The 24,924-nt window shown below is 40.3% G+C and overlaps 1 protein-coding gene across 1 annotated transcript in view; it reads right to left on the minus strand.

The window, feature by feature from the left end:
• The window catches only part of PTPRO (protein tyrosine phosphatase receptor type O), a 160,214-nt gene that overhangs the window by 69,233 nt on the left and 66,057 nt on the right, over positions 1-24,924 (minus strand). Inside the window, 1 exon segment of the mRNA XM_049822262.1 lies at positions 971-1,244. Coding sequence (XP_049678219.1) covers positions 971-1,244 — 274 coding nt within the window.

Here is a 24,924-nt window from a genome sequence, read left to right on the forward strand (position 1 = left end):
ATATCCTTTGAATGTTATTACAGTGGATGGCATTTCCTCATTGACAGAATAATATAAGTACACAAAATCATAACCATTCCTCATCTGCAAGCCAACTAAAACTGTCCGTAGATTCCAAGTGCCATTTAGCAAAAAAAAAAATAAAAATAAAAAATCTGGAAACTGGGTTTGCTCCATCCAAATAATATTTTTGTCTGTCTTTTCTTGAATCTGTCTTCCAGATGAAGAAATCATTTTATATTCTACAAATTGTTTTTTGGTTGGCACATGGAAACCATTCCGGAGCAACAGCACAGCCAAAAATATGGCAGGAATCACACAGAAGTCTGTGGTGCTTCACATGATGACAGAGAAAACAAAATCGCTCCTCTCCCCCAGGATCAATGCACCTGGAGGTAGTAAGAGACAGACTCCTACAAATATGGTCTCCATCACAAAAACCTTCAGCTGTACTGGCAGAAACACATGATTTTAGTGACTATTATCTGCTTCCCAAGTTTAGTACTGCTTCAATATATTAGCAATCAAAGAACATTGTTACAGCATTTAAAACAGAACATACCTCACCATGTAACAGGAGTGCTTATGCTGAAATGTCAGTCAACACTTTTTATGCCTTTTACTAGATCTTTAGAACTCCTGGTTCAAAGGATTTAGGATAAACATCTGGAAAGGTGGTTCATCCATCACACTTATTTCAGTATGTTAAACCTCTCCAGTCAGCGTTCAGGAAGGGTCAGCCGGGGGAAACCCACAGCTTCTTGCCCAGACCTTGTGAATTTTCACTCACAAGCCTTCTCAACACACCTTCCCTGCTGTTCTCACACAAGGAGTCATCCTACGCGCAAGCAGGACCTATTGAAAACAAAAAGCCCCACCCAACCTTCTCCACAAGAACTTTGGGGGGGGAAAAACCACACACAAAGGGAAGAAACAGAAGGAAAAAAAAAAAGAATAAGGTATTACTTACTGGTTAACACAGTGATTGATCTTGCTGACTTGGAAACCATATTTGAGTTCACTACCAACAGAGTCACTATGTAATATAGGCCGTGGTATTTGGCATTAAAAACCACAGGGGCAGGTAAAGTGCTATTGAATTCTTCGAACTGGAAAAAGTAGTTCTTGGATTCTCCAGCTATCTTCACAACATATACAGAGGATGAGCTCACCACATCAGACGCTTCCAGGGAGACAATGATACAATTGTCTTCTCGGACAGTAACTTGGAAAGGTTCTGCATTCTACAAGACAAGAATAAAGACTTTGCTGAAGTAAAATCTATTATTTCACTTTTACTTATTTCCCTTGGTATTGTTGGATACTCATGTTATATTTGTGATAACATTACATTTCGTATTCTGCAAGAGAGTTGACATCCAACTGTAGCAATTATTTCAGAACACAATTCACAGTCAGCCAAAGTCCACAGGCATCTGATTATCAGGACAGTCTCTGCAGCGGAGGCTGGTTCCTGCCGTGTGCTTTCTGATGCTCTGGCTACTCCATCCCTTACATCCCGAGGAACAAAGCCTCCACCATTCTTTCCTGACGGAAGGTGGAGTAGAGCAGAAGAAGGATGAGATTAAAAAGGCTATCAGGGGCAAGAGGATTTCTGATAAAGCCACAAAGGGTAAGTCATTTAAATCCCCCAAAAGAGATTAATTAATCAAGACTCCTTTATCTTGCAGAAACAGGATCATATATTCTTCATTGCAATATATTCTGAAAGCCTGCAACTGAAGAATAATTTTTGGCACTGACTAAGCTTTTCCAAATATGCCCGTTGTAGCAAGTACCAGGTGATAAGCAGCTCTCAGCACTATGTCCATGGCTTTGGTTGGCACTTTTCATTTCCTAAGCTACGCCATTTCATTTTCAATATTTCTTCTATTAGTAGTAGAGAGAAAGGAGCAATTTAACCTTGTTTTCATATATCATGAGCATGTTAAGTCATTGCCAGCTGAAAACACTTTCCATTTTATTAATTGCAAACCAGCTGTCAGCAAGAAGCACTTGTTCTCTACAGGAATTTCAAAACAGATTCATGGTAATTAATGAGATGGAAAAGTTCAAGCTTACATCAAGAGTTGCCTTTTTGTTTATTAGGCCACACTGCCACTTAAAATTTTTTTCCCCTACCCCCAGTGAAAACTGTAATACCTGATATTTTCAGTTCCCAACTCCACAGTATCTTTTTCTCCCTCATATTTCACAGGCTGAGAGCTCTGTTTGGAGGGCAGGGTGGGCAGGTGGGCAACCATGGCTAGTTTGCAACTTATTCAGTCAGGTTGTTCCTGTACCAAAGAGCTAGACACCTTCTTCAGAGATTAATTCTAACAGCTTGCCTACCTCCTGTTCTGTAGTTTTCTTTCGTGGGGATTGTTTCATGAGAGTAATCTTTTTTGGATTTGTGCTGCAGGAGCCAGGCTCCCTATTTGGAATTCACACATATGGTGTTGCCAACTCCTAGCATTAAAAAAAAACAACCAAAAACAAACCCCAAAAAAACAAAACCCCAAAAAAACCCAAAAATCCCAAGAACAAAGAATTGTTTCTAGGACTGTAAGATTTTAAATAATGGTAGTTTGCATTTACATATATATATATGCTTTTATCACTGAGATTTCACAGTGTACTTAAGGTCATATCACCCTATAGGCAAAACTATAGGCTTGAGAAGAAAGGACCTAAGCAAACCCACTCATCTGACTCAACATGAGAACAGGTAACAGGCATACAGTAGGTCCAGCACAAATAGGATAACCAGTCTAGACAGCTTCAAGCCTGAGACCAAAAATAGAGGCAATGCTACTTCAGCTGCTGATTTGAGGTTTGCTTTCATCAGTCCTTTTAAAAATGACTTTTAAGTTGCTAAAATGATATAAGCCAATGTTATCAATGGACGAATACTTTGGTGTGGAAGTCTGGGTAATTTGTCACAGATGGCAGAGCGATTGCTCCAAAAGGTTTACAATGTAAGACTACAATTACGCAAAAGCTTCCATGTGTTTTCCTTAACCTCATCTGAATTCTACAGGCTTACCCTTGAGTAGATCAAAATACCACATTTCAAGTGTTTGTATTTTGCCTCAAATCCTGATCCAGCATTTGGATCCACACAGAATCAAACCTTTAACTAGGGATTATGTTTAGATCTGGTCAAAAACAAGTAGAGGTTCTCTTATCCTTCTTTCTCCCCATTCTCCCCACACTAAGCAAATGTGGAATGATTCCTACTCCAGCTCTCCTGATGTGGCAAGACAGGAGAAAGAAGGTACCCCCAGACTGGCTTTCCAGAAGCATGTGCATTATTGTATCACAGAGAGTATGGTAGTCTTCCAAGACCGAGCAAGGAAAGACACACCTGATTCAGCAAGGTTATTTCTACATATTAAGCTTGAAGTGCATGTATAATCCTACAGAAGTCAGTGGGTTTTGACCTTCTACAGACTTGCATTTCAATGCTCCACTAGAGGAAAGAGAACAGTGTAATCTCTAAAATTACTCTAGTCTTCCCTTGGCTTTGCCGCTTTATTGCATGGTACTAACTCAATGTGCCTACCTTGCTATGAAGAGACAGACAAAAGAACCCAGCAAATTTAAACATGCCAACAAATGGTTCAAAGCAAGCTCCTTGTGTTTGGTGGTATTATAAATCATCTGTGATGTTAATCAAGTACAGCTGGAAATTAAGCATATAATTGCAGTGTTATAGACATTCCTAGGATATAATTAGATGCTTTCAGCGAGTGCTCATATGGGGTGTGATTCTATTCTTCGATTCTTCCATGAGTATTGTATTAAACGTGTTGAAGACCATACTTTCATTTTTCCCCTCGCAATGTTTTCTTGAATTCACAGCAAGTACCGTTCAGCAGATGACCCACTAACCTTCTTCAATAGTTCTCACAAAATTAGCATAACATGCTTCTGCTATCTAAACACATAGAAACCTCTCAGCCATATGCTAGTGTTACTTATGACAACACCTAACTGGGGAAAATAACTTTTTCTGAGTCCTTGATCTCCTAAGCCGGTAAGGATTGTGAAATGATAGCCTCCCTCTTTCATGTGCCTGTGTCCAGATGCTTTTGAACCACTGCTGCCATGATGCACAGCCATTTTCTGAGTGACCTCTCTTTAGTAGCTGTGTGGCTCATCCATCCCATGCCTGCACCCACCTGCATAATGCATCCCTCTCTTGAGTGGCATGTAGTCTTTTCAGGGATTATGTGGCCCTCTTCCACACACCTGTACGTGTCCAGGTTTTTAAACTGCTGCATGCATGGGACACATGGTTTGTGGGAGGCATCTGTTGTTTATTATCCATTGGCTCTTGAAATAATTTTTATCCTTTCATTTCAGCTGTAAGGTTTGGTTTATAGAATGAAGTGCCAGACAAGGGATGAATAAAAAGGCTTGGCAATTAACATGTCATAAGATGAGATCACTTATCTCCTTTGGGATATGGATTTCATGTTGGCAGTGTTTTAAAAGAACAGACCATTCTGGGCATCCTGTTCTCCATGTTGTCTGAGGGGAGGGTTACCAGCCAGCACTGGGCTTATGATTTTGAGGAGAAGGCTAGGGAAAAACCTGAGTATTTTTTCTAAGCACTGCTGGAAGTGACAAACATGCCCCACTTAACTAGATTGTAAAGCCAGTGTGTCTTAGGACTGACAGCATCAGTATGGTAAATACACATTTCATTACTTCTGGTCAGCTACCTCCAGGATTTAATTTGCTGGTGTCACAGCTTGAGCGGCTGTTTCATGCCTGTGGGGAAATTTGGCAGGGCTTGTGCATTCAGAACCAAATGATTAGCTCCAACTTCCTTCCTAGTTTATTATTACAAGCTCGTGCCACGATAAAGCACTTAGTAAAAAAAAAAAAAAAAAAAAAAAAAAAAAAAAAAAAAAAACCAGAGGGGGAAGTAAATCCCACAATGTGATGCCTGTTCACAGTCATTTCCAGTGCAGGGATGAGTCATGCTAGTGGAATTTCCAGCCAATAACCAGGTCCCAATTAAAATGAAAAGGAGGGGGAGGCAAGGAGATATACAACATGTCAAATAAACAATATTCAAAGAGTAATAGGAAAATAAATGGTGTGCAGCAGAGCTCAGAGTTCTCTTTTTCAGAAGTCTATATCCTCAGTTTATTTCCTTATAACAGTATGAGTTTTACACATGAGGAAGAGATCAAAGTTGCAAAACAGCTACTAATTTTATGTACTTCACCTTTTGAACCTCTCACTCTGAAATATATTGGGCCAGAACCCAATTATCAGAAGTGCAAATAGTTACATGTTCTGCTGACTTTAAGAGGAGCTGTGGGTGCTCATCAGCTCTGTAAAATTAAAGTGCTGGTAACTGCATCACGTTATCTAACGCTAGACAAGTGGAATTAAGACCTTGAACAAATCTGACTTCTGTCAGCACTTACAGAGTAAATCCTGAAGTATCACAGAGTTTTCTAAGTGGGCATCTGAAATCCCAAAGCAGGAATAAATTTCAAAGTTATGAGGATCTACTACTTGGCAAAAGTACCATTATGATCACCTACTGTATAATGGTGGTCAGAAGTAACATCAATGCAAGTATTACAAGACAATATTGAACGCTATATCCAGAACTCTTGGATGAAACACTGGCTATTTTTGTGAGTGATTCTACTACAATCAGATGTAATCTGTTGCAGTGGCCAATAATGCTAATTTAATTCTTAGTCACAAGGTCTCGTTCTCACCAAGATTCATTTTACTCAATCTTAGGTACTTAAATGGAATGACTGAGATCCAGGATCAGCTCTTTAGACAGAGTACCTGTGGATTCATCTGAGATCTGAATTACTTTTGAAAGTGCACTGAACAAGCAAAGGGTCTGTGCTCCTGGCTCAGAAAAATTCTTTCCGTCCTCTGTCACTGGGTGCAGTGAGTCCAAGCCTTACAAAGGCAGGACTGAGATCCAGATTTCAGGATCTTGGCCTCTGCTAAAGTCTTGCAGTGGTACCTCCACAGACAGCACATAAGAAATATCATAAAATAAACAGTATTGCAAAACATGCAAAAAAGTCACATGACAGTAGTTTTGTAGCAGCTTCCTAAAGTATGTTTTTCCTCTGATGGTGACAAATGATACTGAACAACAATTACAATAAAAATGGTACACATTCATTTTGTTCAGAAATTGGAATCTTACCTCCAATAAATCTACTATGCACTTGTTGGAAATTTGTTTCATATGACTCACTGTGGCTCATATGGGAACAGAGTCAAATTCTGGCCTATTTAAACTGGTTTAGTAATTTACTCTATTTTAGAAAATTCTCTCTCTCTCTCTCTGCAGGCTAGAAACGTCACAGTTTGGGGATGATCCCAGCCACCTTCCAATCCTTTATAGCTAGAAAAAAGAGGGGTCCCTGAAACTCACTTCTGGTGCAATGTAAAGTCACCATCCAGAACAGGCAACAGACTCTGGTTTCACACAATTTATCGGTGTTTTAAAGTATGAATTAATACTTAAATCTTCACTTTAGATGACCGTTCAGGTTCCCACCTTGCGTCCATCTTTACTGTATCACCTGGCTCAGCCCAATACTTATCTTTCTTATTTTCACAGCGCTCTGCTCGTACTATTCACAAAGTATTTTCTTCTAAATGTTGCAACATCAAACCTTACACTGCTTATGTCCACATCCAGTCTCTTTATTCTTAAAGTTTCAAAGGCTCTCAATAACAAAATATTTTGTATAACTGAAACTGATGTGGTTTCACAAAAAGATACAAGCAGTCTCAGAAAAAGCAGTTGTTAACAGCCATGACCTGAGAAAGATCCTCTCTGAGCACAAGGGGTGGAAGGTGTAAGGACCGGGTGGAAATTGCCCCGCACCGAGGCTTCTTTGGAATTGCTAGCTCTCATTATTAGATCCTGTAGTTTTAACAAAAAGGAAAAAAAGGCAAAGTCGGACTTACAGAATCTGGGGAAGAAAGTACATCCTAAGCTTTCCATGTGTCCCAGTGAATTCTAGAGCAGGCACAGACTTGAGTGTTCACCGCAAGAGGAAAGGATTGTTTGAAATGGTCTTCAAGAGTGTGAACAGAAATGTTACAGGCTTGTAAGAAAAATGTAAAGACTTCTTGCAAATACGGATATTTATTCTTGTGGCTTTTGTTTTTATCTACACTTCCCCACAGGTTGTGCAGAGAACTTCCGTTAGTAAATACTCTTTGGAAGAAATACTCCATGGGAGAAATGGAGACCCTTATCTTAAAGATTCTCCATGCAAAAATGAATACTTTAAGAAGTGAAAAGATAGCAAAAGCAGCAGTTCTCAATAATTTATGATGTTTGATTCAGGTTAACACACCATTTCTGGCATTCTGCTCCATGAATAGTGTCCTCAGCACTGTTGCTATTCTCAGTCTCAAAAAGCCAGTAATAACAATCTGCTTGGTCATATTTTATAAATGAGCTTCAACATTTCTTTGCTCTGGGAGACAGTTTTAAAGGGACAGGTATTTTTTCCCCTCTCTGCACATGAATGCAGAATGTGAGAGTGGGGGTTTTTAAGCAAATGTCAATATGGTATGTACAGTCCACCACGTTTTGCTACCATTCTGAAGTTAATAATCTGGAAGGAAATCTTTCTTGACACTATCAACTGCTATTATGATAGCATTAAGTAAATGCCAGAATGCTAAGTATGTGAAAAAGAAATGTTTGCATTCAGTAAGGTTAATATCTTTTATGTATCACCTTGTTAGCATATCCAATATTTAATAAATTATTGCTAAATATATACTTCTACCCCATCTTTCTAGTGCAAACTGGAGAGGGCAAAACCCAAGCATAGTGATCCAGAGACCTTGATGTTGACAAAGTTTGAAACTAGGTTAGTACTTCACAGATGGCATTTCTCCCTATTATTGATCCTGACTGCACATACACACCCCAAATATGACAGGAATTCACACTCAGGCAGATATAGTTTGGTTTGTCTTCACTCTAGATTTTTTACTTCTCTCTAGTACTAAAACCGTGTCAAAAAGGATAATTCTTCTGAAGGAAAATATGAATATGGTTCCCTTCCCCAACTCAGACCTTTATGGAGCCTCTGCAATTAAAGTTTAGCCATCCCTTGTGGATATACTCAAACACATACACATGCCAGATGAACCATGTGCTTTAATTAAAATGCATCTTCCCTCTTGAGCCTGCATGTGAATAACGGGAAACAAAAAAGGGCACAAGAAACATAATACATCGCCTCATCAGTTCCCTTAGTTCTACCAAACTGGTCCTTGTAGTGATCTTCTCCAGTCAATACTTGTTCTCTGTCTTTGAGAGAACAGTGAAAGCAAATTTCTACCTGAACAGATGTAAAATGATCAGAGCTGTACATAGGCTAGGTGGGAAGACAAGGTCATGTTACGTGGCTTCTCTTTTAAATTCTGAAAAGGAGAAGTTAGGGGGAAAGGAAAAGAAAGATTACTTTCTAGGAACAGGAGTTAATTGAACAGTATGCTCCACATATATGTTAACCTAAGAATGTACGCATTCTCTATCAATTGAGAGTAAGTGGTTCCACAGCACAGTATCTACAGGTCAAAACACATCCAACTATACTTCAGTTCCCTCTCCATCACAGAGGAAAGGAGGAACAGATCTCCCCTGGAAAATGCTGAAGGAGAAGGCAGAGTGAGAAATTAATGTGGATTTTTAAGAACTTGGTTTATTAGAAAGAAATCTCTCTTTCCATGGTGTCAAACGATCTCTGAGGTGTCTTACATTTCAAAGTGCCCTATGGGAGGTGAGAAGCAATACTGAAGGAGATGTGTTTTCTGAATGATGGAAGGAGAAATCATTCACGCTCTTCAGTGCTTCAGCTCCAAAACTGTGGATTCACCTGTGCGAATGATGGAAGTCTGTAATATAAACCCCTGTAATATAAGCTTCTGATGCTGAAGCAGCTTCTGAACAGCTATTGATACTGAAAGGTGACATTAGAAAGTCACACAGAAAATTCCTGATGTTCAACAGAATACGAAAACTGTTGTTGCACCATGAGAAAACTGCGACCATGATGTGCTCCATCACTCTGTGCAGCTGAGAGGAACTGGCCTGAACTGGTGTGAGCTGAACTTCGTCTCACAGGCTCTGGCAGAGAGTATGATGGAGGACTAGGGACTGACCCTTATGGGTACTACAAAAGTGAAAATGCCTTCATTTTTAATTGATAGGGTGTATATATACCCGTTGTATGTGCACAAGTGAACTAGTTCTTAAAGACAGAATAGAATTCTTTGCTATTTGCATTATCTACAAAGAGCACAGCAGGGAGGAAGTTAAGAGTTTTCATTTATGTGAGAAACTGGAGACCCAGGCAGTTATACAATTCATTTGAAATCATAAAGCAACTTAATGAAAAATGATGGAAGACAACATGATTTTCTGTTTCCCCCATGTTAATCTTTAATAAGAGAACAGAATAGATGCAATGAATAAACTTATAGTTAGGGGCTATTCCAGGAGCCTAAGCCCTTGTTCCATAACTCCAAGTGATTTTAAAGAGACCTGGGCACCAAAATGCTCTTAAGTATTTTAAAAAACTCTGTTTTTTCAAATATGTTCTGAGACTACTAGAGAGGTTTGGAAATTTGAAATAAGGAGCCATTAATAGAAAAAAAAGAATAGTTTTCTGTTTCAAATCAGTTTTTCTGACACAAAGAAGAATTCAGAAGCAGATGTGAGGTTTTGTCCCTATCTAAGCTGCTGACTTCAGTTTGGTCTGGAGTTGACCTTAAACAAGTGGTCTGCCTTACTTCTGCTCATTTTTCTATCACCCCCTGCCCCTCAATCCCCATAGAAAAAAAAGCCCCAAACACCCACTACCCTTTCTTCAAAGGTCACAGGAGCCATTGCATGGTCAGGAAAAAAAATGTCTAAATCCTGATCACCAGTCTTCCTATTCTGTGCTTTAAAATACTTACCACTTTTCTGCCCCAAGCCATAACCATAATGTAGCTATGGCTATCCCCTGAAAGATTGCTTACTCAGGTTCAAGCACAGGTTTATTTTGTTTTGAGGTACAAGTGGAAGCTGATATTTTGCCCTTTGTTTACCCTGTTGTTTTCATATGTTCTCTAAATTGGCAAGAGCTGACCACGTAACCTGCTGAAATTTTCTCACGTTATTTATACATAGTTCCTGTGGCTGAATGTTTGGGGTTTTTTTCCTAAAGTAGTTGCTGTGCAGGTTTTGGGGGAGTTGGTTGTTTCATTTGGTGGTTTGGGTTGGGTTTTTTTTTTGCTTTTTCCCAACCTGTCCTCAAAGAGAGGCAAGCAGCCAGTGCCATTTCCCCGATTACTAGCAAGATATGAGCTCTGTAATTCTCTATACAGCAGAGGGTCAACTGAAAATCCACACAGAACATTTCAGTTGTTGCTACAGCCTGATTTTCAATTCATTTCTAGTGTGGCTCTAGGCTCAGCTCAGCCATTTGTACTGATTTGATAAATTCCTACTCACAGAAGGCTTGTCCATCACGCTACTGCTGGCAACGTGCTGCTCAGTAGTCCTGAGCGCTACCAAACTCTCTAATGCCACAAAACCTCATAGCTTGTCACTGCCACCTTCCCCTGCAGGGACAGCTCCAGCAGGATTTACTTCGTCGTAGCGTATCAACCATTTAGTTTTTAGTACAGTTGCCACATGTTGACTTCAAGGAAGTGAATGAGAGGAGTGAATACAAAGAGCTTAGGAAATGGAGTCAGGATCCTCAGCTGTGGGGTAAAGTCCTTTCAGATGTAACACGTGCCACCCCACCTGCCCAGAAGAAGAGACTGTCCAGGGGAGAATGACTGCTGTGATCTATCAGAGGGATGACAGTCCAGGTTACTGAGTGTTATACGGCTGTCATGAAAGATATAATTCTGCTACACTGTCCTCTGCTAGCAGCTTAATGGCTTCAACTTGCAAAGCAGAATCTTCTGCAACTGTGTTTACCAGATCAGGAAAATAATTATGCCTTCTACTCTAATACACAGCCACCACATTTATCCTTCATTGGGATCCACTTGTGTGCCATCACAAGAACTTGCTTAAATATTCTGCACACTTCTGTGTATATAACTGAAATACTGAATACCCTGTTACCTTCAAAGGGAGGAGACTTTAATGACATGTTGGTCAGAACTTTTATGCTGAGACTTCCATACTTGGTGTGGGATTCATCTGGCTTCATTTTATCAAACTAAAAATTGGGCATATGGTCAAATCTCATCATCTAGGCTTCCTCTGTACTCTGTAGGGAGAGATGAATCTGAAGAATTTAATTTATCCACTTAAGATGAAACAAACTGCCTTCTGCAGATGCTTTTCTCTTTCTGTGCACCTTCCTTTTAAACATCACAAGTCAGATGAGACCAGAAACATCAGCTATGTATGGTATGATGACAGCTGTGACTCAGATTTGTATTGCCACTTTTATGTATTATGGCTCCTAATCTTTTTTTGTCTAAATTGATATTATAAGGTTTAAATTTTGTTTAGCTATTCTTTTTTTCAGCAGTGAAAAAGTACATGATGGCCATGACTGAGCAAGGCATATAGCTTTAAGCATTCAAAAGGTCCTACTCAGCAAAAGATGTAAGAACGTTCATAAATCCTTTGCCTATGTGACAAAGGTTGGCCCTGCGTACAAGAATCATTCAGGAGATCAAGGTCTCTCTTCCTGAGTTGCCAAAGAATAATAAACCCCTGAAACTTCCTTCTAATTTGTTTTGTGTCTTTTATGAAGTGAGGTTGCTAAAAAGTCATTCAAAGGATAATAAAAGTCTTGGTTCATTAGGTGACACCAAGAACCCTGTTCTGCAGGTTTGGTGTTCTCTTCACAGAAATTATTACGCCTTGCTGCTGTCGTGTGGTTTTTCCACTTGGCAGTTATTCAGAGGCCAACAGGGATGCAGACAAACCTTTATAAATACATTCCTCAGACTAGTATCTTAGGCTGAGGTAGTTCAGCAGTAACAATATGGAGAGCATACAGATTAAATCTCTAGCTGGTTTAGCAGTTACAAACCCTTTGAATACAGAATTTATAGAATTAAACTTTAGCCATTAGCTTTCTTTTAGATGTTTCTCTTTTAATACCTGACAGAGCTTTTCCCGAGGCATGACAATGGCTGAATACACCAAGAGATGAAAGTCAGCTGAGAAAAGGGTGTGTGGAAATCATCAATGGGAAATCTGTTCCCTAAAGTAGAACTGACTGTAAAACAAAAATATATGATTTTAGAAAAATGTTTCCTCATTTTAACTCAGGATGATAATCCTTTATTGTCTCTTCTGAAAAGGATGATTTTATAAACAGCATGACCTTAAATGAGTCAACATGGCCTTTCCCAGACACACCCCACAGTAAATATTTACTGAGCTTTATTTCATAGGCATTATCTCATTGGTAACATAGAAAGCTTTCAGGTCACTAGACAATGCAATGTGTAATATTATCACTGTGACATAGAAAAATATGCACAGTTTAAAAGTGATAAATATTTTCTTTCCTAGTTAACTTCTAGATATGAGTTCACCATGTATTGGTTTATGTCTTTGTTTTCTTTTTCCATTTTATGAAGTATTTTTGTTGCCAGTGAAAGGGAAGGATGGAGATGATGACGTGGTTTTTTTCCTTTTCTTTAATTTACAGCAAGTGGTGCTTCCATACATAAGCACTGGTCATTTTACATTACACTAATCCAGGCAAAAAATATATCAGTCTAGTCGGCTGGCTGCCATTTGCCAGTTTCAGTATGGTCGTTTCTCAATAACTGCAATGCAAATATATACATCTCTCTTATCAATTCCCTCACCCAAAATTCAAGCCACAAATATATTGCCTAAGCTCTTGCCCAACTCTTTGACTGAACCAAAGCATTTTTTCACTATCCTCCTGTAAGCATGTCTGCCTGTACTTCAGAATACCAAAATCCAGGTTCTTCTTTTTCCACATGTGACCATGAAAAGTCACTACGATCAGTTTTGTAAATGTACATATGTATCTTACGATGCAGATAAGTATCTACAAGATCTTTAAAAAAAATCAGAGCTGGGCACTTAGACTTTTTTTTTTAACTGTCAAGTGTGCACCTTTAAATCTCTCCACTTGCAGAGCATGGTCATTTATGTACGTGTACATACAGAACCTACCCATCAGAAAGATGCAAGAACATGCACACTGGCAGAACTGAGCCCCCATGGCAATGGGAGCTGTTTGGTAACCAATCCAAATGAGTGGTTTCTTTTAGTTATTTACAGCTTTTTAAAATTTTAAATACATTCTTGACTTATTCTCCACCAGGTCCTTACAGACATCATTCAGTTTTTCCTCTACTTCCATGACAGGGTGCTCATGCAGCAATGAAACCCCTTTACTGTCAACATTAGACTACAGTGTTGTTTCTCCACTCAGGTTTATTCCTGATCTAATTTTTGCTACTTAACTCAGGTGCCAGGAGAGTCAATAGACTCTCAACCAAGCTGTTTCCCATCAGCCTTTAGAAATATAAAGCCGCAGAAAAGGGAGAATATTCGGTGTTTGGTTGGGGGGTTTTTGTAGCTAACTCACAATAGGTTATATTAAGTATTGCAGCTCCAGGCATGTTCTTGTGATGATTTCTCAAGTGATACCAAGAGCGCTGAGAGCACACAGAAGAAAGTTATGGCTCAGTGTTGCCATCATGTTTCCTGCCCACCTCCCAGACTTCAGAGGAGAAACTCATCACCCAACAGCCCTGTGAGCTCCCTACATCTCACAGCACCAAAAGCCATTTGCAGCCAACTCCTTCTCCACAGCTTAATGAAACACCAGCAGTAACAGACTGGGTGCATACTCTGAGTTCACTTCAAGCACCAGGTAAAAAATGTTTGGCTTAAATTACCCCAAAGATTTGGATCATAAACACAATCAGTTACCACAGCTCAGGCTGTAAGCAAAAACATATTTATCTACGGAAACAAAATTAGCCATGCTCTGCTTATCTCTGCTGTTGCAAATACATCTCCTAGTATGTATGTGAAAGTGAACATTCGTACTTGCATTAAGTATTTTCATGTGTATGAATAAACTATAATCCATTTGACAGTATTCTCCTTTCTCATCTTATTAGCCCTGTAAGCTCTTCATTCAGTTCTCAGCCTTTGCATACCAAAAAGACAGAAAAACATCAACATCCTTATAAAGTTGCACACAAGTGCAGAAGGTATGCATAAATAAGAAAGACGAGACCCAAACACTAGAGATGATGCTCCAAAGAGCAGGAACTGGGCCACAGTAGTACTGGCCACACTAAAAACAAAAGATGGAGAAATCTTGGATTTTTCCCATTTGTCTCTACTTGAAAGGGTGTCCTGGTCTCAGCTGGGATAGAGTTAATTTTCTTCTTAGTAGCTGGTACAGTGTGTTTTAGATTTAGTGTGACAATAACATTGATAACACACTGATGTTTTAGTTGTTGCTAAGTAGCACTTATCCTAAGATAAGGATTTTTCAGTTTCCCATGCTCTGCCAGCGAGCAGGTGCACCAGAAGCTGAGAGGGAGCATGGCTGGCACAGCTGACCCAAACTAGCCAAAGGGATATTCCATACCATAGAACGGCATGCTCAGTATACAAACTGGGGGGAGTTGGCTGGGAGGGGTGGATTGCTGCTTGGGCATCGGTCAGGGGGTGGTGAGCAATTGCATTGTGCATCACTTGTTTTCCCTTGGGTATTATTTCTCTCTTTTTTTTTTTTCTATATTCCTTTTCATTACTATTCTTAATTTTTATTATTGTTGTTATTATATTTTATTTTACTTTAGTTATTAAACCATTCTTACCTCAACCCATGAGTTTTACTTTTTTTTTTTTTTTTTATTCTCCTCCCCATCACACTGGGAGGCAGGAGTGAGCAAGTGGCTGCATGGTTCTTAGTTGCTGGCTGGGGTTAGACCGTGACAAAGGGGGGGGAAAAAGACATGCATGAGTGATGTGTAATGGAAGACCTATCTGTGTCCAATTCACTGGAGAAACAGTACAAGGACATATCATCCTTGTGAAATAATTTGTCCTGTATTCCTTGAGCCAGATGAAAGTCCCATTATGTACAAAGTAACGTGCAGATGAATACAGATTTGGGAGTTCTATTATTCTCTCAATACACTGCCTCAGTGTAACTCGTCTTCACCTCTGTCATAAAAACAGGCTTCTTTCTGAGTGTTTCATACTATCATAACGTGTGACTTTTTTGACTAACCTAGAATAGATTTGAAAGTGCACAGCAGCAACAAGGCGTCATTCACGATTAGGGCTCTTGCTGTGAAACAAAACTGACACATGCTCCTGAAACATATAGCAATTAGCAAGTGTGAAATCAAAAAATCACACCACACCAATTGTTAGCAAGGCACACAGAAGCAAAAATAAAATGAAAGCGCTACATCTGTATAGACCCAGACAGCTCTACAATTCAGAGAGATCTTTATGAGGATGTAACAATTTCATTCCCTAAGATGAGGCTCTGTGCCTCATGCTGACACACCTGAGCTCCTCAAAATTCTCCTCTTCACACTGCTATGAGACACAACATACTATTAACCCAGACTGTCTCCCCATTGCTACTTCCCTAACCTGACAAGAAGTTTGTGGAGGAACAGAAGATTTTAAGATCTAAAGAAAGATTCAAGATTATACCAGTTTCACCTAACAATCAAAGTTTTCTCCTTTTGCAGCTCTAAGAAAAAACCCAAACAACTAGGTCCAGTATCGTGCCTGGTACAGCACAGCACATTGGAGCCTATTCAGCCCATAAACCTTTGTGTTACTTGTAAGTTTTAAGGGCTACAGAGCAACTCCTTCTTCCATATCAACTTAAATAATAACAAAAGAAAAAATTGTGCTTCCTACAATGAGACTCCATTCTTGGTTGAAATCTCCTGCTACAAGCACATTACAAATAATTCCAAACAACACAAAAACATGTCTCTGCCAGCAAAAAGCAGTCTGCATCTACACATGGTAAGACAGAATTTGGAAAGTAAAGACCATGCTGTTTTATTAAGCTGTCCTAGAAAAGCCAGTAGCTATCACTCATTTGCAGGTCAGAAAAAACCAGTCATCCAATCTGGCATGAATGTAGCTTGAAATCATATGCCTACAACTCTCATCATCACCTGCTACGGCACAGTTTGATAACTGCAGATGTGAGGATGGAAACAAAGCTACCTTCTCCATTCAAATGTGAATCCAGTCTGTTCTCCTTGGGTCCCAGTCCGCCAGGTTAATGGCAAGATCATCCTTCCTTATTTCACCCCAGGGAAGCTGTGATCTCAACAAGTGCTCTCAGAATTGTGCCATCCCTCGCTGTGGCTAATCCCAACATTACTCTGACTTGGCCTCATGGGTAAGCAAAGTAGCGGCAGAGGTTTTTCCAGCAGGTGAAAAGCACTCTGAGTTTTTTAAAGGTGTTTACAGATCCAGTATACAAATTTTTGCTTTTGAAAATCCCACTGGCACCAATTTGTACCTTCATAGATCTAAAAATCTGGCCTTTATAACTTCCATACCTTGGGCCAAAGCATGATTCGTGCAGTCCTAGGCTAACTCACTGATGCTAGCATTGATTTATGTTTAAGAGAACTCAAGTATTTTACCTGACGCTGAAAATCTTGTACGTTATTTCATTTAAACTTACGTTTTGAAAAAATTATTGAGAACATACTTGACATCCACATCTTACATGGTGGGGTTTTCTTTTGTTTCATATCAAGTATTTCATGTCAGCTATTACAAGAAATTCCAGCGCGCTTTTGCAAAAGCAGCTCAGAGTGAGGATCTAGGGAGAAAAACCAAGAGCGCAGATAGAATAATGATTATAATTCAAACAAAACTCCTCAAAGGGCAGAAGAAGTTACAACTGTGATAACTAATTGATTCTACATACACAAAAAATGTTAAGAAGGATTTTGCCCTGGTAAGACAGATATTTTTTTTTTTTTTAAGAGGGATTTAATTGAATACCTCTCAGATCTTTTTCTTTCTTTGAGATTTTAACTGTCAGGCAGCATATCCAAAAGAAAAACGATACCATCCGGGAAGTAATTATCTGCATTATGTGTGCTGTTTGACTTCTTTCCTGCTACAGTGATCTCTGGTAGAAGGAGGAAGCAAGGAAGTTGGGGGAGGAGGAAAAAAAAATTCACTCAGTAATTTGAGAAGTTAAAAGACATTTCTCTGTGTCTCAATTAACAGAAGGAGGGCTTGTTCTGCTGTGGGAGCAGCACAAGGTTCATAAAAGGAAGGACTATTTTAGTGACTATGTGTCATGCTAGAAACTGGAGAAACATAAGGGGCTTGACACAGCATTATTTGCTCTGAATAATAACCCCCTCGAGCCACTGCTAGTCAGAACTGTTATTACACATTGGGCGATCAAATTCAGGGGCTCCATCCACACAGCGCAGTCAGCTCTGGGTATGGGCAGATGTTGAAGCTCTCATGATCTTGGCTTTGCTTTTCCCTGGTTCGGCTGGCTGCCCTGGGCGGCCGCACAAGGACAGATCCACGGCGCAAGTCGTTCAGGCTCTTTCCTTCTCTGCTGGCTCCAGTTCAAGACTACGCCTATTCACTAGAGAAATTTGTTTATAAGTTTTCAAGGTGGATGTGTTGCTCATATTCTTAGAACCCTGTTTATAAATGTTTCATTACACCTGTCTTTGGTTTATCCCAGCTTCTGTTATCCTAGATAAATGAGAGTTGAATTGAACACTTAATATTTAAAATATGTTTCCTGTGTGTTTTGATGATATCAGCTAACTTATTGAATCCCCCCACTGGTTATCCTGCACAGACCCGAAGACTTTTGCAACCATTATTTGATGCTAGTCTTTCCACGTTGTTACCCGCCTTCTGTTCTGCCAGCAACAGGAGACACAAGTACCTATTTCTGCTTCTTTCCTTAATGCTCCCTGCACATGACACTGCCTTGCCATAAATAAGGAAGAATGCTCCTTTTTATAGAGGTTTGTAATAAATCTCAACAGCCTCTGTCAATTTACTTCAGGTACATATTCAGAAAATACATAACTAGGAAACAAATTTCATGTAAAATTTGCATGTGGTTTGCTCCCATGTTCCTCACCTTTAAAATAAATTTTAAAACCCAGTAGATTAGAAACACAAGTGTTTTGTATCTCTGACTGATTTAACTGCATGTTGCATTCTACAGGCTCTCTCTCTTTCTTCTGCATCTTTTTTTTTTTCTTGCTCCTGACTGTTGTGGATAGATGCTGCTCCTTTGGAGACCAAGCTGGTTACCTCATCCAGTGGTGATGGCAACCAGCCCAATAGGTTTCCTGTGCTACCAGGAGTTCTCACTGCTCCTTCAGTCTGCATTGCAGCCATTGAGCACAGCTATGGGATAATGAAAATATTTTAGTTTCCATTTCTTTGCTCCCCAGGAGGAAAAGGGGTTTGCATGTCCTCTGTTCTGTGCAGAAGGACATCATTCTTAACACACAGAGACCCTGACCTGAAGTAACATGAGAATCCCACAAATAATTTTGTTTGAAAAGCTTTCAGTTGGGAACTACTTTCTAATGTCAGCCATGGCGGCCCAGAAGATCCTTCTGCTAAGTCTCCACTTACTCTGTACACAGAAACTGTGCTTTTTGACAAGACACCAAGAAAAGTCAGCCTGAAATAATCATATATTCTTCTGTGCGTGATCGCTGCAGTGACTAATCCCAATTTGCTCCCTTAACTCCCTGCTTCTGCCTCCCTCCCTTTCAGAAGGCAGCAAGGCCACCCAGTACTGAGAACAAATGAGAGTGGAGGAGAAAAGGCAATTTGTACTCATGTTCTCTCCCCCACCATGCTTCCTCCCACTCAAAATTCAGTAGCAGAGGAGTATGTTTTGGTTGACTATCTGAGCCTAAATTCCCAGCTATTATGTTAACAAATAGTAATGAAAGAATATTTTTGGTTAATTATGTGGCTCTACTGCCGATATTGCAGCCGAGTGGGAAAGACTAGAGAAAATCTGTATGGTTTACGGTACAAATGTAATGTAAAAAGTGCCCAAGCCACAGACTTCTTGGATGGTCACTTAGTTTTCCAAGAAGTCTGGGAGCACTTCAGTCTCGTAACCTTCTTGCCACCCTGAGGAAGACGATCCCAAAGTGAAGTTCAGATCGAGTCAATTTATATTGAAGAGCTGATTAAAGCTGATATCAAGATTGGAAAATGCTCTGTATTTCTGTGATATGGTATCTTTCACTAGAGAATTTCAAAGCACTTTTCTAATACACGTTAATGAGACCTCACAAGAATGCTATAAATACAGCATCATGTGTCTATGACTCATGCGGCTTATTAATTTTACATCACCTACACCGCTGTTTGAACAAGAGTGACAGAGCAGCATTCAGGCAAATTCCTCTGTGCGAACTTAGCCAAAATAGCAATACTTGTGTCTTCAGGGGTCAATCTGCCTGAAGGCTGACTCCAGTTAGAGAGACTGAGGCTGAGATATGTTTCCTGCTTACTACAACCCTCGCATTGCATAATTGCCTTGCAAAGCAACAACAGTACAGTTCTCTTGCCAAAAATGCAGACCATTCTTCTAACAAGGAAACAAACTCTAAAGCAATGTATAGTAGCTCCTATGCTAAACAAACCCTACTATGCCTATGGTCTATGGCAGGGTGTAAGGAAGAGAAGGAACTTTGCTGGGGGATGGGTATGGATGCAAAAGGTACAGATCCTCTGTGGGACTTGATTTGAATTATAAAGCAGAAGAAAAGGCAATATATAATCTCTTAAACTTACCTATGCCCTTAACTAAAAAACATTTTTACTTAGCTTAATTAACTATTAATACTGAATTTCTGAAAAGCCCTTAGTAATTTCAAAGCGTTCACTCTACTCCCATGGAAATTATCAGTTTAAGAGGTTCTACAGACAGAGTAATAACGAAGATGTGTGAAGGATTTGTTTGCGTGGTACTTTACAGGAACTGTGAGCCAGACAGGTGCTACTTAATTGAGATAAATAAGATGCTACGGTCATACACGTTAATGAGAGGTCAAGTATATTAGCATGGAGTTAGCACTAGCTAGCGTAGCTTCCTGCTAGCTTAGAGGATGGCTAGGTGAGCTAATGCCTGTCTGTAAACTATCATAAGCTAAATGAATGGTTAAAGGCGCCACAGAGGGGAAATAATAGAGACGAAACCATAGTAACTAGATTTCTTTAGCCCAGTCTCAGTGGAATTGAGAAAGTTGGATCAAGCCACCCATTTCATAGCGATTTCTTTCTTTCCTGCATACAGGATGATTGATGTGGTGGAGTTCAGCCAAAACAAGGAAGGCATATTTTGCTGCAACATTCACAGAAGTGGGAGCACTGAGACAGGGTTGGAAGGAAAGGAGAAATCCCTGGTAACTGCACTGATCTCCCAAAGCAAAGAAAGGAGGAGGAGGGGAAGATGCTTCCTATTCTCCAAAGGGGAGGAAGGACAGAGAGCAGCTTTCTAGGCTTCAGCTGAACCCCAGGAGTTTCAGCTCCTAACTAGATATCAGTAACATAAGAATACAAAATTGTAAATGAATTGTTCCCCTTTTATGTTTTGGGGGCTCCATGCTGTTAATACTAATTAAAGCTTTCTAATCTATGAAATGAGTAGATAATAGAGATCAGTGAGAATGTGTATTGAGTCTGGCTGAGATGGAGTTAATTTTCCCCATAGCAGCCCTCGTAGTGCTGTGCTCTGCATTGGTAGCTAGAAAGGTGTTGATAACACACCAGTGTTTTGGCTAGTGCTGAGCAGTGCTGGCACAGCATCAAGGCTGGCTCTCCAACATTTTTGCCCCCTCCCCTCAATGGCAGGCTGGGGCAGGGCAAGACCTTGGGAGGGGACATAACCAGGACAGCTGACCCAAACTAACCAAATGGATATTCCATACCATATGACATCAGCTCAGATATAAAAGATAAGTAAAGGGACCTGGAAGGGGGGCATTTTGGTCTTCTGGAGCAATCACTACACGTACTGAAGCCATGCTTCCCGGGAAGTGGCCAGACATCACCTGCTGATGGGAAGCAGAGAATAACATAATTCGTTTTTCTTTGCTTTCACTTTATTAAACTGTCCTCATCTTGACCCACGAGCCTTCTGCTATATTTTCTCCCCCCCTGCCCAGCTGAGGAGGGGGAGTGATAGAGCGGCTTTGGTGGGCAGCTGGTGCCCAGCCAGGGTCAAACCACCACAGAACGCCACTCCTCCCACACTGAAACCCATACTTGCCTCTTGTCTTTGTGAATGGCTCCTCTCTAAACCTGAATCTAAACAACTCCAAACATCTCAATATTCAAATCCGAGAGCAGATTCTATAGCTAGAATCTACCTCTGAACTCTAAGCCATCCGTAATCACTACAGGTTTTGTTCTGTAAGTTGCTATGATTGCTAAGAATTCAAGTATGCAAATTCTGATTTAAATGGAAAAATGTCTATTCTGTGTCTTTGACAATTCAAAAAACACACTGAAGCTTAAACCAAGTTGACTGATGCATTTAAGCTTTTCCTGTAGTAATTAAAGACTTAATTAAGCACTTTACCATTTAAAATGTTCCTATCTTAGTCTGGTCTGCTCTACTGAAAATGCTCTCCATGGATGCATTCTGTTTCTTTGTCAGTACAAAAACATTCTGACATCCTCAAAAATTTCAGCTGAAACAGTGGGGAAACATCAGAAGATTCAAGTGCATCTGTTTGCTTGTTGCAGCAACACAGCACAGCCCTTGCCCTATTAGCCATTGACTTGCTAAGGATGATTAATCCATGAAAAGCTAAGAAAAAAATTGATGACAAAGCATGTGCAATCACCAAGAGACAACCTGAGAGTAACCGCTGTGCACTGGGATCGGTCAATCATGGACTGTCTGGGAGACGGCTGCTTCTACAGGCTGAAAGGGCTCCTGCAAGGATTTATTGCTATTTGTAGTAGGGTAAAATTTGGAAAAAGCAGTGTTCTTTCAAAACACCTGATGGAGTTAAAATTGAAATGGCCCCTATTCTCAAGAGTTAATAACTTTCTGGGGGAAGAAATTACCTTAGGACCCTCCTGTATTTTACAGGGGGAAAGAAAAAGACATTTTGGGGTTAAGGAGACAGGGAAAGAAGGTGGAAAATCTTACGTGGTGGGCACAGTAACTTATTCCTCTGACCTGCAGAAGGTTGGGTGAAGCTGTGCAGTGGTTTGCCAAACGAGCCTAGCAGTTTCCGAACTTAAGACCAGAGGCTCCAAATTTAGTACTTTCACTAATGATATCTGCAAGGGAGTTGTAATATTTATATGTATTTTAAATTAGCTGGTGACCTGAGCTATATCTATTACAGTCCAAATGCAGTTTGCATATCATTCATTATATAAATGAGGTTTGAAATGAACATAACTGTTTACTCAGAAGACATCCATTTAGTGAGTTGGCATTTCTTCATTACCCAAAATATACGATAATTGTCCATGTAATTCCTTCAGCAAGTTAATTGCACCCAGTCCTGCTCCTCGATGGAAATTATCTGTCAACCTCACATAATTATTATGCACCACTCTCGGTTAATATTCATTCATTCATGCTATTGCATACATAAGACTGCATTGAAATTGGGCTCAATTTATAGTAAGGTGAGCACCTTTTTAAAAAAACTACAACAGTGAGGTTTTTACAACAAAACTGAAAACACGACTCCTGGTTCAAAGAACGAAGTGCCACCACGATACGTGATGGGTACTCGGCACGTAGGAGGGAGGAAAACCCTTGGAGCAGGGAGCCCTGAGACAACAGCTCCCTACGAAGAAGCACACAGCTTTCCCCAGGTGTCGGGCACCAGCAAGGCTTGTCTCCCACCTCTGGACCACTCAAAGCTGAAATAGCCCCTTTCTGTCATGGAAATGAGGGTTGCTGCAGGGTGAGGTGCCAGCCCCGGCCAAGCTGGGAGCAGACGGCCGCCTGGGGAGCCCCGCGGTGCCTGGGCGATGCCCGGGCGATGCCCGCTGCCATGCTCCTCGCCTTGGGCTGCTCCCCACTCTCTGCGCGGGCAGGCGCACCCCAGCTGGCTTTCAAGTGCCTGAGGACAGAGCTAACTCCTACAGTGTCTTCACAGCTTCCCAGAGGGTTTTAGCATGCTCGAGGCTGCTAGCAGCACCCGAGGCAGTTGCTTATAGGTGCCTGAAGTGTAGTCTAATATTTCAGAAAGCCTGAGAATCTTACCTGCCTGTAGGTCAATACACCGCAATGTATTTCACCTATATTCATTTCACCACGAATGGTGGTCTGAGACATTACGGTAATAAAAACATGATATTTGAGCCCTGTGGTTCCCTAATGTCCTGCACATTAAAGACGCAATAGTCCCCCCGCAGTTCTGCAATGACCCGCAGTAATTATTAAGACATATCAAGAGGCCTCATAAGATCACAAAAAGTCTGAACCTTTTGCTGTTCCTTGTACCTGTTTCTTCATTTTCCATCTCATTCAGGCATTTGTACCACCCAAAAAGAGTGAGCAAAAGGTGTATGCTGATACATCAGAATAGATACAGCTACATCCCTTTTGCACACATGTGATAATTACAGGGCGAAAGGTAATGGTAGATCAGGGTAGTAATATTCACTCCTGCAAGGAGAGGTTCCCTTTGCAGGAGGGATGGGAGGATGCATTTCTGCAACTGGAAGTATATTTTTCATTTTGCACTAAACTAATTAAATTTATTCTACTTTCACTGGAAACAGACTTTCATTTCTAATGGAGTTTTCTCCAAGTGTATCTGTAGAGTTTTACTGTGCAAAGGGATTTAGCTGTGACAGCATCTTCTACCCCTGCCACATCTGAGGCTGTGGTACAGATCTTGAGGGAAATCCTTGAAGGGTGGAATCGACATTGCCCTCAGATCAGATACAAGATACTACGTCAGGCACATTGTTTACTGTCATCTCCAATTTATCCTATGTGACATGGCACAAAACAATGCGTACCACAAAGGAAAAAGAAAAGTATGAAATAAAGCACATGACAGAACCTAGCAAATCTGTCAAGAACATCATATATACGTATGAGTATATTCACAACCCAAAAAAGCCACAAAAAGCATTCAGAAGACTAGTTCAAAATAAATGCAAATCCCCAAGCCCCCAAAAATCTGACAGAAGACGGTCTTACCCGCTAAAAATGTAAGTTTTGTGACTAAAAAGGGTAAACTGACAATCTAGGTCAGGTTTTGCCACCCATTGCTGACAGCTCTCAGCCTTTCTGAACCCTTTCGTTCCTGATCCTTACATATCCTCATGTTATAACTTTAAAAAAACCTCAGAGTGACTCTAGAACCTATACATTTTGGTTAACTAAATAAGGGGCTTTGCCAGCCAAGGCTTTATAATACTCTATTTTTTATTAGACATTTATAGAGGAAAATACTCTGCAGTGTAGTCTGTATTCAGAAGGTAACATAAATCCGCAGAATACAGACCCAACCCAGTCAAACCCTTTATGAACATGAAGGCATCCAAAAAAGATACAGAATATGAAGTAACTCGAACAAGAGTGTATTATACAGATTAAAGGCACTAACTGCAATGCACTTGACTGCAGAGGCTATAGCATTTTATACTCTGTGCAGGGAATAAATAGGAAGATCTAAATGAAGTGACTGTATTGAGGTTAGCATAAATCACTGCTTCTAGGGACTGCTGTGTTCTTGTCATACTCCTCAGAGGATTACAAGGAACACCTCCCTACCAATTTCACGTCCTCTTGTAGGCACCATATTTCTGTAACCATCATGGAGAACAGATACCACCTGGTCACAGCAAATGTAGTCCAGTAT

Source organism: Accipiter gentilis, chromosome 18, assembly GCF_929443795.1.
Source record: "Accipiter gentilis chromosome 18, bAccGen1.1, whole genome shotgun sequence".
Classification (NCBI taxonomy): Eukaryota; Metazoa; Chordata; class Aves; order Accipitriformes; family Accipitridae; genus Astur; species Astur gentilis.